The sequence below is a fragment of the Telopea speciosissima genome, chromosome 9, assembly GCF_018873765.1.
Source record: "Telopea speciosissima isolate NSW1024214 ecotype Mountain lineage chromosome 9, Tspe_v1, whole genome shotgun sequence".
Taxonomy (NCBI): Eukaryota; Viridiplantae; Streptophyta; class Magnoliopsida; order Proteales; family Proteaceae; genus Telopea; species Telopea speciosissima.
In genome coordinates this window covers 22,013,835-22,037,131 of record NC_057924.1, presented here as the reverse complement: position 1 = coordinate 22,037,131, position 23,297 = coordinate 22,013,835, and the positions used below count along the sequence as shown (strand labels likewise).

Genomic DNA, 23,297 nt, shown 5'->3' with positions numbered 1-23,297 from the left:
TTAATTACAAATTTTCCATTGGACTTACAAATTAAATGGTGGACCTGGTCATATCAATTTGGAGTTCCAATATTTTTTAAAGATTGGCATCGTTGGCACACTCTAGCTGTCTCCCATTGGCTTTACCTTATTTTGTCCACGGGAAATGCTACACGTGAGGGGAGATTGGAGATTATCTTGGCGATTATTAGTGCTTGTGGTTTTTGTTAGAGTTGTTAGAATATCTTGTATAAGGGTAATTCTATCATTGTCCTGTTATAAGACATGACCAAGTTGTATTTTTCTTTTTCTTGTTTTATTTCCCTTTACCTCCCTAGGGAGGTCTGTGTAATTTGGAAGAGTTTATTAATGAAGTAATATGTGTTGAGAATCACTCAACACACACAACCGATTCTCTCCCAACTCTTCTTCTCTTCTCTTCTTCTCTTCTTCCCCTTTCCTTCCTCCTTGCTGTTAACTCTTTAATCTCTCATTAGAATCGATCCATTGAAGCTTTAACTTGGTATCAGAGCTAGCATCTCTGGTTTGAGAGCCGGCTCAGCTCAGTAGTTGTCTTCTCCTCTCTTTGGAACCCTATAAATGTAAAGGGGTTCCATTAGAGGCTGTATATGTGAGATACTATACTTCTTACAGTCTTGGGAGTGGTATTCCTCAAACCAAGTCCATATGGAGAGAGTTTAGGAGCTGTTGAAGTGGTTTGAAGCTTTGGAAGATACCTGCCTAGCTACTGCCAGCCTGTGAAGTATTTGCCTTGGTTCTCCTTCACCTCTCCATCTCTTGGAATGAGACCTAGTGCATTTGAATCGCCTAGGGGTGTTATCTCAGACCCCTAACCTCTTGGTTGGTGAGAGGAATGTTATTTAGCTTCCAACTGTTGTGATGCCTTGGAAGAAAACCCAGTTTTTCCGCTAGCCTTGGGCTGTTTCAGACTCGACTCTGCCTTTAGCAGATTGGTTTGCCTTGGAACTTGACTCATTTAAGTCGTATGGGAGTGCTGTAAGCCCTAAGAGCCTGTTCTTGAAGGTGGAAGATTGGAAGACTACTGCTACTTTTTTTGTCTTTGCAGCATGTATCGGCAGCTCCTGTTTCTCGCTTCTTGTTTGACCTTTTTTGAAGATTGCTGCATTGGATGATTGTTTGTTGTTGAGAATGGAATGTTTGCATCTTGTTACACTTGTTGGATGTAATGAACTGAAGTTCCTTGGCTGTTAGAAGGATTTGGTTTGAGTTATGCAAGTTTTTTGCTCTCTGTATGCTTGCTGTTTTTTAGGCTTGGTCTCAGCCTAGTGATTTGGTTGATTGAGCACCATTTGTGTATTGGTTTGCCTCCTTTGTTTGGGTTGAGTGTACTCCCCACTTGAGCAAAACACTATATTGATTGTTGAAGTGTCTGCCCATTATGTCTACTGTGTCTGGACAAGATTCTTAAGTCAATGGACCAACTACAGTTGGCAGCCTGAGTAGTGGTTTCCCAACCATGGCGTCCTTTGATAACCCCAATAGCCAAATTTCTGTTGTGAAATTGGACAATACCAACTACTTGGATTGGTCCCATTCTGTGAAGTTGTCCCTACGTACGTAGTAGGGGAAAGTTGGGATACATTACTGGGTCTATCACGGCTCCTGCTACAACTAATCCAGGTTATCTTAAGTGGGAGACTGAGAACTCCACTGTTATGACTTGGCTGATATTCTCCATGAAACGTAAGATAGGTAGGAGGATAATGATTAAGGAGACTGCGAAAGATATCTGGGACAGTGTCTCCAAAGTTTTTGATAGAGTTGGAGATGCAACAAAAGTATATCAAATCCTCCAAAAGATCATCCATATTAAACAGGGTGATAGGAGTATATCTGAGTACTATAACTCTGTTATTAGCTTGTGGGAGGAATATGATCACTATAACAACCTCCAGTTTTCCAATTCTGATGGTCAGGTAAAGGTCTACAGGAGCCAAGAAAAAGAAAGGATCCTTATTTTGCTTGGTGGTCTTAACCCAGAATATGAGCCTCTTCGCTTGCAAATCTGAGGAAGATCTCCCTTTCCATCTCTGGATGAAGTGTGCACCTACTTGCAAAGTGAGGAAACCAGGAGAACCACCATGGATATTGCACCATCAGCAGAGAGATCTACTCTTTTTTCTAGTTCCCACAGAGACTGGAAAAGTAGGGGGAAAGACCCAGGGCCACCTTGTGGAGATCACCGTGAGAGGTTTAAATGTGATCATTGTGGCATGCTTGAACACACCAAGGACAAGTATTGGGATCTTCATGGACAGCCCCTTGGTATGCGTGGTGGTTCATCTAGTGCCCGTGGAGGCAATCGAGGGGGAGCTAGGGCTCACTCTGTGACATCTGAGTCTGAGCCACCTAGACCCCAGCCTGCTCCTGATTCCCTCTCACAGGATGATATTGCAGCCCTCCGTCGGCTGATGTCTCACCTTGGAGGGTCAGCTACTGGTTCTACCTCTGAAGGGTCTACTACTTCTGCTTCAGCTCTGCAGGTCTCGTCTGCTCCTCCTACTGCACCCACCTGGATTATTGACTCTGGAGCCTCTGATTACATGACTGGTATGTCACAGTACTATGATTCCTACTCCATTTGCTCTGGCCAGGACAAGGTAAGGGTTGTTGATGGTTCCCTTTCTTCTGCCTCTAGTAAGGGTAATGTGCGAGTTACTCCTTCTATTTCCCTTGAGTCTGTCCTTCATGTTCCTGATTTTGCTACTAACCTATTATCAGTGAGTCACCTAACCAAATCCTTACATTGTTGTGTCACTTTCTTTCTTTCCTATTGTGTTTTTCAGGATTTGGAGACAAAGAAGGTTATTGGCAGTCGGACTGAAAAAGGAGGACTCTATCTTCTTGAACCACAGTTACCTGCTCAATCTATTGCTGCAACTTATGTTTGTGGTTGGAGTGACCGTAGTACTTAGGAGTCTGTAATGCTTTGGCATCAACGTTTGGGTCATCCCTCTTTTGTTGTTATGAGGAGACAGTTACCCCACTTGTTTACTTCTTTCCCTTCACCTTATATTTTTCAGTGTGAATCTTGTATTTTTGCTAAACATTATCACACATCTTATCCTTATCGTGGTAATAGATCTACTGCACCTTTTTCCCTTGTTCATACTGATGTTTGGGGGCCTTCTCCTACTACTTCTTTATCTGGATTTCGTTACTTTGTTTCATTTGTGGATGACTATTCTTGGTCTACTTGGACTGTTTTGTTGAAACAAAAGAGTGATGTCTCCACTCCTTGGCTCCAATTCCCCCTGCCTCTTCTTTCTCCTCAATCCTCAGTTTTCTCCTTGCCTCCAAGAGTAGTTTGCTATGTTCATGTCAACAAATCAGCCCGTACCAAGCTTGATCCCAAAGCTCTCAAGTGCATCTTCTTGGGCTACTCTGATTCAACCAAAGGGTATAAGTGCTACCATCCTCCTTCCAGAAGGCGACTTCTCTCCAAAGATGTCACCTTCTTTGAGTCTATCCCTTATTTTTCGTCCCCTCAACATCCTGTTCAGGGGGAGAGTACTAGCAGTGAATAGAATGCTGATGTCATTCCTTTTCTATCTCCCTTGCCTACCTCCACTTCCCCATTCCTATTTGATATTGGAAAGTACAAAGAAGTGGATGTTGTTGATGATGCTGATGCTGATGGTGTTGTTGATATTGATACTAGTAGTGGTGGTGATGCTAGCAGAAAAAAAGAATACAAAGGAATAAGATTCAAAGAAGATGGTGTATTCACAAGAGGTGAATGCTTGTTGAAGGGAAAAGGGAAGCAACCATGGTATAAGCAACCCTGCCAAAACCCCTCTTTGGATCCACATCCTCAATCTCATCCTCCTCATTCAGGTAATTCTTCTCCTTCTGAATTAGATCTTCCCATTGCTATGAAAAAGGGGAAGAGAGCTTGTACTAACCCCATAGCCAGTTTGTTTCCTATGACTCTATTTCTCCTACAGGTATTGCCTTTTCCACTGCCCTTGAATCTTCTTCCATTCCCAAAAATGTCACAGAGGCCTTATCTAATCCAAAATGGATGCAAGCAATGTCTGAGGAAATGGTGGCTCTGGAGAAGAACAATACTTGGACACTAGTTGATCTTCCCAAGGGGAGAACTCTAGTTGGATGCAGATGGGTTTATACAATAAAGTATAGATCCGATGGTACAGTGGAAATATACAAAACTAGGTTGGTTGTAAAAGGGTATAGTCAGGTGTATGGCATTGACTACCAGGAGACTTTTGCCCTTGTAGCCAAGCATAACTCAATCAGGGTTCTTCTTTCAGTGGCAGCCAATAAAGATTGACTAATGTACCAATTAGATGTGAAGAATGCATTTCTTTATGGAGATTTAGCAGAAGAAATGTACATGCAGCCTGCACCTGGTTTTAAGTGTCTCTTAGCTGAAGGGAAAGTGTCTCTTGAAGAAAGCTCTCTATGGCCTCAAGCATTCTCCTAAGGCTTGGTTTGAGAGATTTAAACAAGCCATCCTGAAGAATGGGTATTATCAGAGTCAAGCTAACCACACCTTATTTATCAGGAGAGGTAATGGTACAGTAACAACTCTCATTGTCTATGTTGATGACATTGTGGTAACTGGGAATGATGTTGCTGAGATAAACAGATTGAAGTCTTATCTGTCTAAACACTTTGAGATCAAAGACCTTGGACTCTTGAAATACTTTTTGGGTATTGAAGTATCTAGATCAAGGAAAGGAATTAACATTTGCCAAAGAAAATTTGTCTTAGATCTTCTGAAAGAGACAGGCATGATGGGGTGCAAACCAGCAACTTCCCCCATTGATCCAAATCATAAGCTTGGTGATGAATGTGGTTCTTCTCTTATAGATGCAAGCAAGTACCAAAGATTAGTTGGGAAACTAATATATCTCTCCTTGACTCGACTAGACATCTCTTATGCAGTCGGAGTGGTGAGTCAGTTCATGCATGCTCCTAGGAGTGGACATCTGGATGCAGTGTATCGCATCATCAAATACTTGAAATCCTGTCTAGGAAAAGGTCTTCTATTTGCCAGGCATGACCATTTTCAGATTGAAGGCTATACAGATGCTGATTGGGCTAGTTCAGTCTCTGACAGGAGATCTACTTCTGGGTGCTGTACCTTTGTGGATGGTAATCTAGTTACCTGGAGGAGCAAGAAACAACCAGTTGTAGTTAGATCCAGTGCAGAGGCCGAGTTTAGGGCCATGGCTCATGGAGTATGTGAGCTTATATGGCTAAAGAGACTTCTTCAAGACTTGAGCTTTGAAACTGAAGGCTAATGAGACTTTATTGTGACAACAAAGCTGCTATAAGCATTGCCCATAATCCGGTTCAGCATGATCGAACCAAACATATTGAGGTTGATCGTCACTTCATCAAAGAGAAGCTGGATTCTGGGTGCATTTGTACTCCTTTTGTGAAGACAGGTGATCAAGTAACAGATTTCTTCACCAAGGGTCTCACTCCTAGTCTATTTTGTACCTTATTGTGCAAGCTGGGAATGTATGACATTTATTCTCCAGCTTGAGGGGAAGTGTTAGAGTTGTTAGAATATCTTGTATAAGGGTAGTTCTGTCATTGTCCTGTTATAAGACATGACCAAGTTATATTTTTCTTTTTCTTGTTTTATTTCCCTTTACCTCCCTAGGGAGGTCTATGTAATTTGAAAGAGTTTATTTATGAAGTAATATGTGTGTTGAGAATCACTCAACACACAACCGATTCTCTCCCAACTCTTCTTCTCTTCTTCCCCTTTCCTTCCTCCTTGCTGTTAACTCTTTAATCTCTCATTAGAATCGATCCATCGAAGCTTTAACTGTTATTGCGTTACTTAAGAATTATTTTTGGAAATTTGTCTGACTTATCTGGCCATTAGCTTGATGTTTCTACATGATTGAAGACTTATTTGCTTTAGTCACTCATTCTTGAAGATTATTTTTATCTATACATGTCATCTGCTCGTATCCACAGCAACATTAAGAGTTTATGTGTTTGGTTCAGCAACAATACAACTTTTATCTACTTGGTCGACGGTTGCCTTATGACGAGTGGTTCGTCAGTAACCATATGCTGTCTTTATGTGGTCGGTCAGCAACCAGATGCTGTCTTTGTATGGTCGGTCAGCAACTAGATGCTATCTTTGTGAATGGGGTCTGCATTCTACAAGCAAAGAGCTAATGTACAAGTACCACAGTAGCACCTCTGAGACAGTAGCCTTTTGTGAAATGGTGCCTCTGAGAGAGTTGTGAGATTCTTCTTGTGATGTAGCTGTTGCAGCTGCTCTTTTACTGTCTTCTTTAGGAAGATGTCTATCTACTACCTGTCTTCCTTGGGAAGATTTTGTAATGTTGATGTTGTTATATGATCTTTAGATCGCGATTGGGGTTCTCTACCGCTTATTATTGCTCGTTGTTGTTTGGTTCTATTCGACATGGTTTCTTTTATTTACTGATTGGTGGCCATTGTGCTTGAGCTGGTGATGTGCTGTTGGGTGGTGTTACAATTGTTACCTTGTGCTTTTGTTTCAAGCTGGAGATTTCTTTTTGCTATATGTGTACTCCAGCTTGAGGGGGAGTGTTGAGAATGGGCCCTTGTGCCGTGTGGGTACAAGGGTAGTTTCAGTAATTTACCATGAATAGGGGGATTATCCCTATCTTGGTTGTCTTAGTTTGTTTCCACCTTTTTATGCTAGTTTCCTAGTTAGGGTTAGTTTCTTATTATTTTTAGTTTCTTGGTTGTCAAGGAATGAGTTTCCTATTTTGATGTAATTGGTTATTATTATAAATACAAACTGTGAGAGAAGAACTCAGTGCATCGAGTTCTCTTCTTTTCTTCTCCATCTCTTCTTCTTCTATCTTTTCTTCTCAAGATTTGTAACAGTTTTCATATGTTTTGTTTTATTTTTTCCATCTGATTTCTCTGCCCGTTATCTTTCTAGTAGTTACATTGAAACTCTGACCTTGTTATCATAATCTTTTGAAATATTCTTTGCTTTCATCTTGTTTCGCTGTAATATTTCTGCATGTAATTCTCTCATCTCCTCATATATTCTAGTTTTCTAATATTTGAAACAATGTGTAACCGTTGAGAACCTGTAGTGTTGTTCATTGAAGACTGGATTCAATGTGTGCTCTTGATATATACATTTGCTTTACATATGTTATAATATGACTTTTTTGGCCAACAATAAAAATCTGCACCAAGTTTCTTTTCTTTTTTATTTCTTGGCTTAAATATGTTAGCTAAACTGTGTTCAGGCTTGAGGATTTCCTCAAAACATCCAAGCTTTAGATTTCAAGCTATGAGTACCACTCAGGGAAATGTTACGTCATCCAAGGGAGTTGCAAAGTTAAAAAATGAACCAGATCATCTTCTTGTTCTTGTTCATGGCATCTTAGCTAGGTACGTGCTATCCAAAGATTGCCTTCTCACATCATATTACTAAATAGAATCTATAAAAACAATGAAAGTAAAACTAATGCTTTTCTTTTTTTTTTTTTTTATCAATTTTTATTGTGGTTATTGTCATTGAAATGGTACTTCTAATCTTCATCAATGAATGCTGAAAAACATTCTTTCCTTGTTGGTTTCTGATCCGCAGCCAAGGGAAAAATTTAGAAAACCCTAGGTGTAGGCTACCTTCTAGAAGTCTTTTCTGTTCATTGATTTAGAAGCTTAGTTTCAGCAGCAGCAGCAGCCATGTTTGTAATTTTTCACTTTCTAATTTTTTTTCTCATATTGTCTTACTTTTAGTTTTCAGAAGATTTCTTACTAAAAGTCCTAGCTGAGTTTCTGAGGTTCTAATTTTCTGTTTTTTTAGGATGCAAGTAGTTTCCAAATCTAGATTAGAAAATTTTCTTGCTTTGTGATTGAGCTTAAAGATGGAAGCTCTGCACTATAAATATAGGTCAATACCAACTGTAGTACACAATCGACATCAATACAAGGTGCTGCTGCCTGCTAGTTGCAAAAACCTTCTGGATTCAAGGGTGTGTGTTTTGGGATGGATTCCTCAATGGGCTGAATGGATTCCCCCTGATTCCTCTTCTAATCTCTGCATTTACTTCTAGCTGTTACTGAGCCATTCCAATCCTAAGTTTCAACCAAATAAGGTTTAGGGTTTTCAGATAGCTCAGCAATATCCAACACTGTCATAAACTTTGAAACATGAAAAAAAAATGAAGGATTAGTAGCATTTTTAAGACTTCTGTTGTTTGGAACAATCCCTTGTCTCCTTAATCTCAGAACATTCGAAGGCCCTAACAATGTTCATTTTTTTTAAAGGGTAAATGACACTTGGGATACCTAATGTTTGCAGAAAATACATATTGGGTACCTAACATTTGCAAGTTCATGTTCTGGAAACCTTACATTTCACTAATGTTACATATGAGGTACCTCACGTTTCAATAATATTACATTTAAGATGCCTTATTTTTTCATAATTTTAATATTACCCCTCCTTACAGACTCCCTCTACTGCTCCTTTTCCTGTTCCCTTCCCTCTTCTCCATGCTGCATCGCCATTGTCGACCATTTCTCTGTCTCTCTCTCTCCCCCTTACTCACTCTGCAAATCTCCCCCTGTCCTGTCCCGGCCTTGGTTTTCTCCGCCTAACCCTTGTTCCCCACCTGCTACCCCCACCACCTTCTCCCCTCCCTAACTCTCTCTCTCTCTCTCTCCCACTGCCACGCAATTCCCACAGCCCCCTCCCCTGCCCCCGCAATTCCTGTAACCCTCTCCACTGAATCCATCCGCTTCCTCAGACCATGGAAGACTTGGAAATAAAAATCAAGGCTGTCACATTTTTTACATTTTCATTTTTTGTGTGGTTCCAACTTCCAAGACTTTAAGGGGGAACAATAATGGGGTTACCAGAAAAAAGAAGGGTGGGGCGAGAGTGGGGATTGCCAAACCAGTCCTGACATGTGGATTGAGACTGGGAACAAAAGAAGCTCTCTCAATCTCTCTCAATCACAATCTCAGATTCTCACTGGGTTTTGGCGGAATTTTCAAGGAAATTAGAGAAACTGTGGAGAGATGATCGCAAAATTATGCAAAACGAGGCCATCACTCATCGCTCATTGCAATTGAGAGGGAATCGCTAGACAATGGGACAGAGAGAAACTCTCATGTCTCTTGCCTATCACTTTGTGATTGTTTAATATTTCTCATATCCCAATAATCTCTTTCGTCCTCTTCCGCAAGACCCAATTGACGAAAACCCAAGTCAGAGGGAAATGGAATGATAGGTTGAAAGGTATTTCTATTGAGGGGTTGCAAGGGAGGGGTGTTGCAAGAGGTGGTAGTAGTGTCGGAGGCAGTGGCGGCGATGGTGGTGGTGGTGGTGCGTTGGTGTAAAATTATGTTTTGGGGGGTATAATTGGAAATATAAAAATAGGCACCCCAAACTATGTTTATGTGTATTTTATCTAAATGTTGGGTATCCCAACTGTCATTTACCCTTTTTTAAATGAATCAAAATTATATGAAAGATATATAAGAAGAGTGGGAGGAGGCGGTACATAAGCTTTAAGTCAAAAGAAAATCTCCCATAGAAAATTTAGATGGCCATCATATACAAATCAGTGTATCCTCAAGTTATTAATTGGTAAGTTTTCCAAGAAAACAAATTTTTTGATACCTCTAAGCAGATCTATTTGACACCTTTTTTCCTGCAAGTCTCAAGACAAGTTTGCTGATGAGTCAAATACATTGTTGTTCTCCCTCTATGTTTGCAAGAGATTTAATCCAGGGGTCTCCATATTGGGTCTCAGTTCCTTCCTCCAATGTCTAATAAGCCTTCCAGAAATAGCATTCACAATCAACTTTGAATCATTTTCATGTGTGACCTAATGCATGTCAAATTCCTTTCGGTAACAGTTTCCGTTGATGAGCATTTCAAATCTCAGCAAGACAGCTACCACATCCAATGCCATATGGCCATTGCATTAAATTGTGAGAATGCTAATACTTATTACCCATGCAATCTGTAATATCCACAATACCTCCGCTTAAATATGGATATTCTGTTGAGGCACCTTTAAGATGCCATGTTTCATTTTCACTATTTTGCACTTGCCTTATGTTTGGAACAATATCCATATTGATTCCTTATAGTGATAATTGTTGCAACTAACTTCAATCTGTGGGAAAAGATGTATTCCTTAGGTTTTTACACAACAGTTTTTGACTTTCCAGATAATTCTTTTGAGTGCTTCAAGAAACAGTTGACAAATATTCATTTCCATCCTTAGCCTCCCAATTTCTCAAGCAATAAATCAGTGAAAGAACTCCAAGTTCATCAAAGAATTCATCACTTTTTTCTCTTTTACATGCCACGTAACTCCAAGGTTCCAAATTTCAGGTTTGACTAGGAATTCGACTCTGGTCGACTGAAATATAGTGTCAAAATCTGCGAAATGGGCTCGAAATTTGATCCATTTCGCAATTCTAATTGAAATGGCTATTTCAGTGGCCAAATGATGAAAATTTTCTCTAAAACTTCATGTAGTGTATATTTGAGCATGTTTACACGTTTGATTCATTATTGGGGGAAAAAAAACAAAGTGATAGTTTGGCTTCAGAACTTAGGTTGGTAGTGTATGCCATAACATACTGTATCCTTTCTCTTATTTAGCCTATTCTACATATAATTTAGTCCTATAACATACAATGTTCGATAAAAATAATTGAAATATGCAATAGGAATGAATAACCATACATTTGGAAAGCAATACATAATTTCAACCATTTCAAGCGAACTTTTGACCTTTCGGTCATTTTGCCGAATTTCGACCGAAACCTTGTAAGCATTTCAGGTCAAGTTGCTGGTGATTTCGTTTCAACCAAGGTCAGAACCAAGATAAACCATCGATATTTCAGTATTCGACCAAAAGTTTGAACTATGCATAAATCATCCCTTCACTAGAAAAAAGTTGCATGGTATCAAAGGAGTAACATTGGTTAACATACAAAGTTCCCAAGCTTTGGTTGCCCATATATCAATATTAAATAGATTTTTAAACCTCTTGTTTACAGTTGCCACAGCAAACACATCTAGACACCATTGAAATTCCCAAACGAGAAAATTCCATTTCTACAGGCATGCCACCTTTGAGAGCCTTCCACATGGAAAAACCAGCATTAGGAATATTTCATTTTGCCACTTGAATTCTTGGTCACGTAAATTACTGAATTCCCTTTTGATCTAACATGTAATTCCTGGAACAAACCATTTATTAGTTTTACTGCTTGTGAGATGTGTTTAACACCTAGAAACATCTTTTTTTCCTAGAACTATGTTATCATGCCTACATTTATAGTAATACTGTTTCCACATTTGTGGCATTTTAATTCAATCGCTGATCCTGTAACCAATGCAGCCCTAGTGACTGGACATATGTAGAAGCAGAGTTGAAAAGGAGCCTGGGAAACAAATTTTTAATCTATGGTACGACCTTGTGCAGTTTATATTGTAACTTTTCTATTTTCTCCCCCTTTTTTTCTCGAGCAACCTGTTTGTCTTGAATTTTTAATCTATTTTGCTCTATGTTTTCCCCCTTTCAACAGTCTAACGTGAGGCATTTATTTATTGGGAAAGGTTGGCTGGACTGCTTGTCCACCTATGTTTGTGGATGCACACTTGTGCCACATGGCAGGTTGGGTGGGGCTGAAATGTGGTTGACAGGTAGAGCCCAAAGTCTCCTGCTCACATGTCAAGATAGCCAAAACAGAGTTGGCAAAGTGGCAGAATGAAACATTGAAATAATCTAGGACTACCAAGAAATTCACACCTGTACTTGGACTATCAGGTTGGTGCATGTCAATACAGATTTCCAATCTAGACCATTCATTAGACTTCCAAACTGTTGGAACCACCATGTCATTGATGTGGATCGGAAAGATGGATAGAGAAGACCAGCAACAGAATAACCCTATATCAGTGCCTATGGCAGCAGCAAAGAAAGGGGGAAAAAAAAGCTATCGATTGGAGGAAAAGTGTAGGATAATAGGGAGAAAGAAGAAGAGAAAAAGAGGAAGTATGAGAGAGAAAAGAGAGATCGTAGGAGAGAGAAGAGAAAACAATCTTAACTCATTAACAAATTAATCTAATTCTATTCCATTCAATCAAATCGTGGGTGGCTGGAATAACCTTTCATACATTTATAAGAATCTTATCTAAAAAGGAAATACATTAAAAAAAATATCAAACAAAGAATCTCCCATGTGTAGGCTGTTTTGGGGTTTCCTTAGCTTAGCAAACGCACACGCTTAAGGAAATAATTAAAGAAACCCCAACCAGTGAAAGGAAAAAACTTCCTTCCTTGTACAGACTCTGTTTGGTGTGTCCTAAACAAACCTAAGAACTGAAGAAGTACCCAATTAAGGTGGGACTCATAAAGTTAATCCATCCAACTATTATGTATTAAAATAAAGAAATAAAATTCTAAATTTAGACCCATAACTTGACTTGGTGATAAAATACCTGAAAATCAGAAATTCTGGAAAGTAGGTGCTGCAAGCTGTAAATAAGAATCCTAACTGCTTCTCACGACTCCTGTATTCTAGAAGAACAAGATCTGAACCATCTCTTGGACCAAGGCCATGGTTGAACTGCAATTTGAAGCAAACTATACCCAACCCAAACGAAATTAAACCGGTCCTGCAGTAGTCATTCCACATAGCACAACTTGGTGTGCTGTCCAGCCATCCTAGGTGGATAGGCCGTCCTGCCAACCTTTTGTCTTATTTTCATTGTGAAAGTTCATAAAAAATAGGTCCAAATATTTTTAGACTTTCATTACACTCTCAACAAATATTAAAAATTGTACCATTTTGATCGTGTTACTATGCAGCAAGTTCATCTAATACCTACACTAAAACCTTTAGAGGAGTTGATGGAGCTGGAAAACGGTTAGCAGATGAAGTGAGCCTTCCTTGTGTTTGTTCAATTTATATTTTTGTTTGATGTTGATTCTCCTTGGAGGACTTGTCATCAGTAATAAGGGAATATATATATATATATAATTGGATCTTAATGTTGAAGTTGTGGTTGCATTGTTTGGAACAGGTTATGCAAGTTGTCCAAAAGACAGAAAGCCTGAAAAGAATCTCCTTTTTAGCCCATTCTCTTGGTGGCTTGTTTGCAAGATATGCAATTTCTGTTCTTTATTCCTCAAACCTCTCAGTTAGTGATCAGCCTGATCTTGCTGATTCTAGAAATGAAAATCCAGAAAATTCAGCATGCTCTTCAAAACGAGGAACAGTTGCTGGATTGGAACCAATAAATTTCATTACCTTGGCAACTCCACATCTAGGGGTGAAAGGGAGAAAGCAGGTCCGTTTCTGATGGGTATAACATTCTCATTCGACGTCTGTTCTATTGATGGGACTGACTCTTTGGTTTTCATTGATGCATCCTTTTGTCTCTTCAAACTCTGATACACTTGAATGTGGTCACTTTTTTTCCCTTCAGTAATTTTATTTCTTGTGTTTATGCTGTATATTTTCTTTCCTGAGTTGCCTAAAAGGTCATTACCATTCAAGTGTACAGATATGTCTAGGATTTGTAGTATCGAATTTTAACTTGTTGGAAGATGGAAGTGGAAACTTGTACTAGGAAAAACTTGAATAGTTCAAGCCCAAATGAGATAAATAGGTTTGTCTCACATATTATATCTTTTCTATATCTATATCTTTGGTGCATCAGGTAGGCAGCCAACATTGTATTTTATCCAGCCAATCGTCTTTTACATGGATGCTTTCTTGAGTGGTTTCTTATTATTTAGACTATGTCAGTTACTGTGCGACCTGACGCTAGGGCGTCCCCTGTAAGCGACGCGCCGCATTGGAGTCCATATGCAGTGACAATTGGTCAAGGGCTCTTGTACTGTGGCCATGTGCGGGTTAAGAAGCTACCCCAAAAGCATAGAATTAGATTAGCATCTTGGAACATTGGTTCCATAACGGGAAAGAGTCTAGAATTAATTGATGTGATGAGGAGAAGAAGGATTGATATTGCATATTCAATACACTAGATGGAAGGGTAAGAAAGCTAAGGAGTTGGACGATTTTAAACTGTGGTATACAGGGGAGCAAAGTAATAGAGGTGGAGTGGGCATAGTAGTGGATAAATCTCTAAAGAATGATGTAGTGGATGTTAAAAGACTTGAAGACAGGATTATATCCATCAAACTTGTGTTAGAGAAAGAGGTAGTCAATATTATCAGTGTTTATACTCCCCAAGTAGGATTGGACAAAAGTAGTAAGTTACAATTCTGGGAACACTTGGATGTATTATTGCAAGATATTAGTCAAGGAGAAAAGAATATTATAGGGGGTCATCTGAATGGTCATGTAGGGAGAGATCGTAGAGGCTCTAAAAGTGTACATGGAGGTTATGGATTTGGTGAGAGGAATGAGGAGGGTATTTCAGTTTTGGATTTGTGGTTGCTTATGATCTGTCCATTGTGAACACCTGCTTTGAAATGAGAGAGGAGCATTTAGTCACCTATAGAAGTGGACATCATAATAGCCAAATAGATTTCTTCCTAACTAGAAGGTCTGATAGATTGTTTTGTAAGGACTGTAAAGTTATCCCTGGGGAGAGCTTAACCATTCAACATAGATTAGTGGTCATGGATATGTGTCTCATCACGCAAGATCGTAAGATAGGGGATCCTATCTTAGAACCTAAGGTAAGCTGGTGGAACTTGAAAGTAGACTCCTTGAAGTCATTTACTGACAAAGTGGTCGACTAAGGAAAGTGGGACTTGGAGGGAGACACTGATTTGATGTGGAATGAGATAACTACTTGTATTAAGAAGGTGGCTAAAGAGGTCCTAGGGGAATTGAAAAGAAAACATCATTCTCCTAGGGAGATTTGGTGGTTGGAATTGAGACGATGAGGCCCAAGCAGCCATCAAGACTAACAAAGCTAGTTTCAAGGTATGACAAAGGAATAAGGATGTAAAAGATCTAAAAAGGTATAATTTGATAGAAATGAAGCTAAGAAGATTGTGGGGAATAAAAGGGTGAAGAAATATAAAGATCTCTATAACAGCTTGAACACCAAGGAAGGGGAAAAAGCTATCTATAGGATAGCTAGAACGATGAAAAGGATGAGTAGAGATTTCAACCATGTTAGATGCATTAAAAGTGATGATGGTAGAGTCCTAGTAAGGGATGAGGACATCGAGGAGAGATGGAATCGTTATTTCTACAACCTACTTAATGAAACCAATCCAAGTTATAGTAGACCGGAAGAAGGCACTACACATCAAGTCACTTGTCGGAGGTATATACATAAATTAGGGTTTTTGAAGTAAAAAGAAGCACTAAAAAGATGAAAATAGCCAAGGCTCTAGGCCCTGATGGAGTCCCAATAGAAGTGTGGAAGTGCTTAGGAATCCGTGGCTTATCTTGGTTAACTAAGTTGTTTAATAAAATTATGTGCACTGAGAGAATGCCAAATGAATGGAGGAGAAGTATTGTGGTCCCGATTTACAAAAATAAAGGCGACACACAGTTGCAACCGCTATAGAGGCATAAAACTAATGAGTCATACTATGAAATTATGGGAGATGTTCATTAAAACACACCTGAGGAAAGAGACCACTATTTCGAAGAACTAATTAGTTTTATGCCATGAAGATCCACAACAGAAGCTATCTACCTACTTAGGAGACTCATGGAAAGATTTAGAGAGAGCAAGAAGGATTTCGTATGGTCTTTGTTGACCTAGAGAAAGCTTATGATAGAGTTCCTAGAGATTTTATCCAGCATGTGCTACGAAGGAGAAATGTTTCATGTAAATATGTGGACATAATTAAAGATATGTATGATCTCTGTATGGTCTATATTGACCTAGAGAAAGCTTATGACAAAGTTCCTATCTGGCATGTGCTACGGAGGAGAAATGTTTCAAGTAAATATGTGGACATAATTAAAGATATGTATGATGGTGTGGTAACTAGTGTAAGAACTGTGGGAGGTCAAGGTAGTGAATTCCCAATTACAGTTGGGTTACATCAAGGACAATTTTAAGCCCTTATCTGTTTGCGCTTATCATGGATGAGTTAACCAAAGACATCCAAGGAGAGGTTCCTTGGTGCATTTTTGTTGTTGACGTTGTTTTGGTCGATGAGACAAAAGTTGGAATTAATGCCAAAAGGTTTTAAGATAAGTAGAACAAAGATGGAGTATATGGTATGTACCTTTAGCAACTCCAGGACGGATAATGAGGGGGTGAAAGTTGATGAGGTGGAGATTCCGCAAAGTGACCATTTTAGGTATCTAGGATCAATCATCAGTAAGGATGGTGATATAGAAGATGATGTCTCACAGAGGATTAAAGTAAGGTGGATGAAGTGGAGAGGTGCATCCGGAGTCTAATGTGATCGACGGATTCCTTTAAAGCTTAAAGGAAAATTTTACAGGACAGTCATAAGACTGGCTATGATGTATGGCGAGGAGTGTTGGACAGTTAAGAAACATCATATAGATAAGCCAAATGTAGTGGAGATGAGGATGTTGAGATGGAGAGTGGCAAAACCTGGAAGGATAAAATAAAGAATGGTCATATGGTTTGGGCGTAGCCCGATTCAAGATAAGTTATGGGAAAGTCGTTTGAGGTGGCATGACCATGTTCAACGGAGGCCTTTGGATGCGCCAGTTCGGAGGAGTGACTTGATTTAGATTGAAGGTACTAAAAGCGCTAGGGGCAAGCCTAAAATGACCCTAGGAGAAGTGGTGAGGAAAGACATGCATATTTTAGGTCTTGTTTCAAGTATGGCGTCGAATAGAGCTGATTGGAGAGCAAGGATCTGTGTAGCCGACCCCAGGTAGTTTGTATAAAACTGATTTGGACTTCTTCTTGTTGTGTTCATTTTCTTTTACTTTAATTAATATTTTTTTTTTCGCAGGGACCCATGTACCCAACCCCATTTAGTTGGGATAAGGCTGGGTTGTTGTTGTTGTAGGTTTGTTTCACATTTCAAGAAATATACATAGTTTAGTTTTGCAGCCCCATGTCTTTGTAAGAAATATTACTCCTTAAACTACTAGCCCAAGAAGAGTTGAGTGGTCATGAGTTTGTTGCCAATTGCCATGTGACCTGGCATTTATAGCACAATACCATCAAATAGTGATTCTCCAATATAGTTTAAAAATATGATGAATAGATTCAGAACTTGCCTCTGTTTGCTTGATTTGATTGGTGTTGGTAGATTCAGCTCAAAGATCAAATCTGTCATAGCTTATTGAGAAAAAGAGCCAACTCAGTAAAACATTGTATAACTCAGCTCAGAGAGAGAGAGGGGAGAACTTTGGGTTTGGGATGGGCATCAAAGATTTGGGACTTGAAGGAATGAGAAATGGCTAAATATATAGCTCGAGGATGTATTAATCTCTGAAATAGGATACATGCATTTTGGATTTTCCCTTCAAATGGAGCGTTTTTCTCCAAGATCTTTTATGTTGGCTCAATCTCATATGGTAGCTCCTTAACCCCTGCATCATTTCAAACTCTTTTTGAAGACCCTTCTCTTTCTGTGTGTTGAGGTTTTTTTTTTTTTTTTTTTTTTTGGGGGGGGGGGGGGGGGGGTGCGGGAAGGAGCAACAGTTTGATGTTACAAAATCCATTAGAACACAATAACATTGTTTTCTGTATCAAAGAATTAATGTATCTACAGGACTAAGTGTACTTGAGACCAAAACCTCCAAAGATCGTCTATGAATTCTTTGCATGTTTTTATATTGTATGGAATCATTTATCCCTTGTTAAATTTGGTTACATCTGTTACATATTTGCATTGTTAATTTGATTTTGTGTTATTTTTTTTTTGTGCTTTAAAACAGACAATTTTTGTACTTAGGAATGTCTATTACATCCTTGCCGAAGTCCTGCAAACTATTACCACTGATATCCTTGCATATGTTCTTGCTTCTTGCATTTCAGAGAGATTATTCAGGTAGTACTGAAGGCACAAAAGTCGATAGTTAATGAATTGCCATGGTGGAACCTAACCTCCATATGCATTTCATGACTGTAGTCTTCATGAAATGCCAAAACATCTGGACTCTAATATTTATACTTTATCTTCCAGCTTCCATTGCTCTTGGGAGTTCCCATCTTCGAGAAACTAGCTCCATCCTTAGCCAACTTTTTTATTGGCCGAACTGGTTGTCAGCTGTTCCTTACAGATGGTAGACCCAGCAGACCGCCTCTTCTTCTAAGAATGGCATCTGATTGCGAGGATGGAAAATTTATGTAAGTTCAGGCAATGCAATCAATTTTATCAAAGAGCTAATTTTTAGTTGATTAACAATTGAAGAGCTCATTATTTGCTTTTGTTTGTTTTTCAGATCTGCTCTTGCTGCATTCAGTTGTCGTATTGTTTATGCCAATGTCTCTTACGACCGTATCCCTCTGCAAAGTGTGTTCCATTATTGTTGTTAGTAGTTGATTTGAAACTTATGTTTGGGAGTTTAACTGAATATTTACTTCTAAAGACCAAAAAAGAGGAGGGAAGAAAGCTTCTGTTTCAATTTGGCATTGATTTTTTCCTTTTGTCCTTTTCAAACTTGTTCCCTTAAATATATTCAGATATGGTTGGTTGGCGCACATCCTCCATCAGAAGGGAGGCAGAACTTGTTAAGGTGATTTGATAAATTATGTTTTTAAACTACAGGGTTCAGATATGATGAAACCATATGCAGCGACCATATAAAGTAGATGAATAAACACTCCACTATTTATTTGGTGGGGGAAAAATTTTGTGGATGATTGATTATCTTTTAGTTTGAGCTTTGTATGCCTGAAGTCTGCTTAGTCTTATTCTACCCTCAGATATGTCTCACTTGGGAACTATCGTAAGATTTGGGTTGCATTATGTTAAGCATGACTTTTGTTGATGGGGACATTCTAGCAAAATTATAGCATATTACTGGAAGTAGAGAATTGATTGCTTTGTTATTAGTTTTTTCTCTTGAATTGGATGCATTAGGCGAGCATTGCTCTGTTGAGAAGAACAAGGACTAGTTCTATGGTTCTTGTGTTGAAAATGAAAAGTGTCTTTGACTTTTAGAACTTTCTATTATAAGCATAAGAATATAAGAATTTCAGAAATGGTTGCTTTCTACTCTCATAGTCTTGGAGTGATAACATTTATTGATGTTTTTTCAAATTAGGAAGAATGACGTTCAAATAGTAAACCAAAATAATGAAAAATATAAGAATGTAAAAAATGTATAAAATTCTCATTTTTTCCCCTCTCTACTATATTTTCCCCCCACAAATTGGCAGCCCCCTCAACGTTCATTGGATGGTTACAAGCATGTTGTAGATGTGGAATATTGTCCACCTGTATCATCTGATGGTCCCCAATTTCCAAGGGAAGCAGCAAAAACAAAGGAGGCAGCACAAAATGAACCCAACACTCAAAGCACAGAAGAGTACTACGATATTATTGAAGGTAAACACCTGTCTTAATAGAAACTGTGTATTGAGAATTTCCGTATCTTTGGATCCTATTTCAATAGTATTGATGATTATATATTTTTGACAGAGGAAATGATACATGGACTACAAAGAGTAGGGTGGAAGAAAGTTGACGTCAGCTTTCATTCGGCATTTTTGCCCTTCTTTGCCCATAACAACATTCATGTATTGCTCCACTCTGTTTGGTATCTATGTTCTTGTCTGAAATATTTTCTTGATTAAATCGTTATTGTTGATTCAGGTGAAAAATGAATGGCTTCATAATGCTGGTGCTGGAGTAGTAGCTCATGTTGCTGACAGCTTAAAGCAACAAGAATCTTCTACACTTATCACTGCTAGCTTATAGCAATGAAGTTGATTTTGATGCATTTCAGGTTTTCACTTGAAATATTGACCCAAGTATGTAACATAATAACTTTTTATGATTTTTTTGGTCTCTTAATTTCTTCTTCCCCCAATATTGTTTTTTGCTTGCCAAATAATAACTTTGTCCCTTGGAAAGCTATCCAACTTCACTCCTCTCAATTGATGCTAAGAATGTATATTGAGATTAAAAATTGACATAGTGGCAGTATTTGGCACTTCTGAGTCCAAAAATTCTTATATAGGATTGTAGGTGATTGTAAAATGATGTTATTTTTTTTTGGGTAAAAAAAATGTTAGTTAATTTTATCCCATTCAATAGAAGAGCTAATGTTGATAAATTATCTTTGCCATTCATTGAAAGAGCTAATATGGATAGGGAAAATTTCTTAGATCCACGAGATGAGTAGGTTTCAAATTTGTTTTACATCCACTATTTTCTATTTTAAAAAGATTTACTTAATCCCCAAAGTTGGTTAGTACTCATGCTATGTAAAAATAAAATAAAAGCAAACTTTCAAAATTGCTCCAACCTCATTTAATTGTTTTAAAAATCGTGAAATCCGAAGAAAGTGCACCTTAATTGTAGGAGTAGAAACCAAAACTCCTATTATTTCCTCCCCCCCCCCCCCCAAAAAAAAAAAAAAAAATGAAAACAAAGCTAAGCATCTAGTCAAAAGGGAATTACAGCTTAATTGTTGGAATAGAAAACAATAGACACATAACAAAGAAAAAAAACATAAAAAAATGATGGTTCACCCACCATTCTAGGGTTAACAAACCCCTCGTAGGGTTTTAGTATGTTTCAAAATACCCTTCTGATACCTATTCCCGCCCTCTCCCACCCCACTGTGAATGGTAAACTCAGTCAAAAAAATGAGAGAAACAATTAAAAAAAAAAAAAAAAAAAACAAAAGTGAAAGAAAGTTGCGTGCCCTTTCCCTCCTATTTTTCCCATCGTGGTTTAAAACAAATTTTTGGGGCAATTTTGGAAATTTGCTTTTATTTTATTCTTGGGTGGCATGAATACTAACCAACTTGGGAATTTAGTAATTCTTTTCAAAATGGAAAATAGTGGATGTAAACAAATTTGAAACCTACTTGTGATTTCTGCACTTATCTAGTATATCTAAGAAATTGTCCTAAATTATATTTCTCACTTGATTTGTTTTTATCTTTTAATTTTTATATTCCCCTTTAAATCAACCCCCCCCCTCCCCCCCTCCCCCCTCCCCCCTCCCCCTTTTGTTGATAGGGAAAAATGGGTTAGTGGTTGAGTAGTAATTGAGCCTGTGTTTTTTTTAATGGCAAAGCAAACCAACTTAGAAAATAAAAAATCTGTTACATTGTCCATAACATTATCACTCACTGACAATATATACGCTACAGATCTAACAAGTAACTATCCCAGGCAGAGAGAGGGCAACACTATTAAAAGCAATTTTATTTCGGAAAAATCCAAATGAAATACTTTGTAATAAAACTTAACAGATTTCAACATTGATGGTGACCTAACTAATCGGTATCACCTCCAATTCCTACCTGCTCCAATTCCCTCCAATTCTTCACATAGGAGCAGAAATGACCATCCTATCCCTTGCCCGAACACACTGCCCAAGGTGCGGTAGGATCGCCATTTCAGCTCCTATGTGAAGAATTGGAGAGAAGAATTGGAGCGGACAGCAAATTGAAGGTGATAAAAATTCGACCTAACAAAAGATTTGAAGACATCAAAAGAAGAAGGGGATGGAAGGTACTCTGTGAGTAATCCAAATGGCCCAGCAAACCACACATGTTTAGAAATCAGAACAAGAGAGAAAGAGATGCCATAAAATTTCATCTTCACATTTGCAAAAATGGCAACAAGGATCAATAGATGATATGCTAGATAGTTTATCCTTAATATATAGCAACGTCCCCAGTTAAGACCTTTCATAAAAATAATTTAAAGCCAGAATGAAATCTCAACTTCCACAACACTTTCCATATTCTCAACTTGTCTGTAGGTCGACACTGACCCAAATCACACAGTTCCAGGAAAGTAACCACAATTCTAATAGTAAGGTTGCGATTCGGCTAGGTTGCGATTCGGCTCGTCTACGGCCTGGAGTTGAGCTGCCATCACACTGTGCTCAACCCTGAGCCTGCCACGTCGGTTCCTTCAAATCTAATGGTTGTAAGGTAGCAAATTCAAAATGGCTTTGAAAACCAGTAGATGAAAAGCAAACCAACCATTGGTAGCAAATTCAAATGGCTTTGAAAACCAGTGGGTGAAAGTTTCACCCACTGGTTTTCAAAGCCATTTGAATTTGTTACTTTACAACTATTGGATTTGAAGGAGCTGACGTGGCAGGCTCAGGATTGAGTGCAGCACGATGACCGCTAAAACCCAAACCGCAGACGAGCCGAATCCAGTAAGGTTGCCACTCTTAGAAAATGGACAAAACCAAGCTGGCTCATTTACTTGAGTAAAAATTGGAGTTTTAGATATGGCTTTGGCCATACCAACCTCTTCAACAAATGCAAAACATGGGCAATTCTATTCCATATCAAGGAGCCCTTTTTGTGAGATGTATAAAGGTCAAGAAGACTCGAATTGGGAATGTATCTAGCTTTAAGGACTCGGGCTCACAAATCCTCCGGTTGGGTCAATACTCTCTGTTATATATGTCCTGAATTCTTGTACCCGTTTCGAAGAATGACCTGCTTCGACATTTTTTATGGCAACCTGAATGAAACTTTTTCTGAGATCTGTTATCTATGTCTCGAATTCTTTACCTGCTTTGTTATTAAGTGAGTGAGATTTGGGGTTTTTAATTTAGGGTTTCTGGGAGAGAGCAACAGTGCTATTTATGAGTGTTCTTGAGAGATCTCCATTGTGACTTTTTCTGATTTACATAGTGAAACATTTTCGTCTTCGCCTGTGGACGTAGCACATCATATTGGTGTGTGAACCATGTTAAATCTCTATGTCATCTTGCTCTGTTTTCGTTTTTGTTCGTGTTTTGTTTGGTGTTTGTTCTAACACTCTCCAAGCCAATCTTGTTGACAAAGCCTTATTATGAGTTTGTGCACCCTCTAAACCCAAACCACCAAGCATCTTAGGAGTACATAAACAAGTACAAGTATTGACAAATATTATTAGGGAAGTTCCCATAAGTCAGAGCAGTAACTTCCTCGTTGTCTCTGTTAATTTGTAGCAACCCGTCACTATAAACACTTGTAAAGATTCAGCTCCTTCGAAGCGGTGCATTTTCTCGAGATTTACACAATTGTGAATATATATACTCCTCAATCTTTAAAGGTTTGACAAATCTGGTAACTCTGTTAATTTGTGGCAATCTTTCACTTACAACCATTCCAAGGATTCTGTTCCTTCAATGCGGTGAATTTTCTCTAGATTTACACAATCATGAATATT

General features: G+C 38.5%; 1 protein-coding gene across 3 annotated transcripts in view; it reads left to right on the top strand.

The window, feature by feature from the left end:
• LOC122639745 (putative lipase YDR444W) overlaps positions 1 to 19,940 on the top strand; it is a 40,797-nt gene extending 20,857 nt beyond the window's left edge. For 2 of the 3 annotated variants that reach the window (XM_043832678.1, XM_043832677.1), the window contains exons 2-11: positions 7,269 to 7,413; positions 11,397 to 11,464; positions 12,870 to 12,940; positions 13,085 to 13,351; positions 18,120 to 18,283; positions 18,379 to 18,434; positions 18,620 to 18,672; positions 19,319 to 19,487; positions 19,581 to 19,678; positions 19,755 to 19,940. In XM_043832678.1, coding sequence (XP_043688613.1) covers positions 7,269 to 7,413; positions 11,397 to 11,464; positions 12,870 to 12,940; positions 13,085 to 13,351; positions 18,120 to 18,283; positions 18,379 to 18,434; positions 18,620 to 18,672; positions 19,319 to 19,487; positions 19,581 to 19,678; positions 19,755 to 19,859 — 1,196 coding nt within the window. In that variant the 3' untranslated portion in view covers positions 19,860 to 19,940. Of the gene's footprint in view, positions 1 to 7,253; positions 7,414 to 11,396; positions 11,465 to 12,869; positions 12,941 to 13,084; positions 13,352 to 18,119; positions 18,284 to 18,378; positions 18,435 to 18,619; positions 18,673 to 19,318; positions 19,488 to 19,580; positions 19,679 to 19,754 lie in introns of all 3 variants that reach the window. The other variant, XM_043832676.1, reaches the window with a different exon arrangement.
• The last annotated feature ends 3,357 nt before the right edge of the window (positions 19,941 to 23,297 follow it).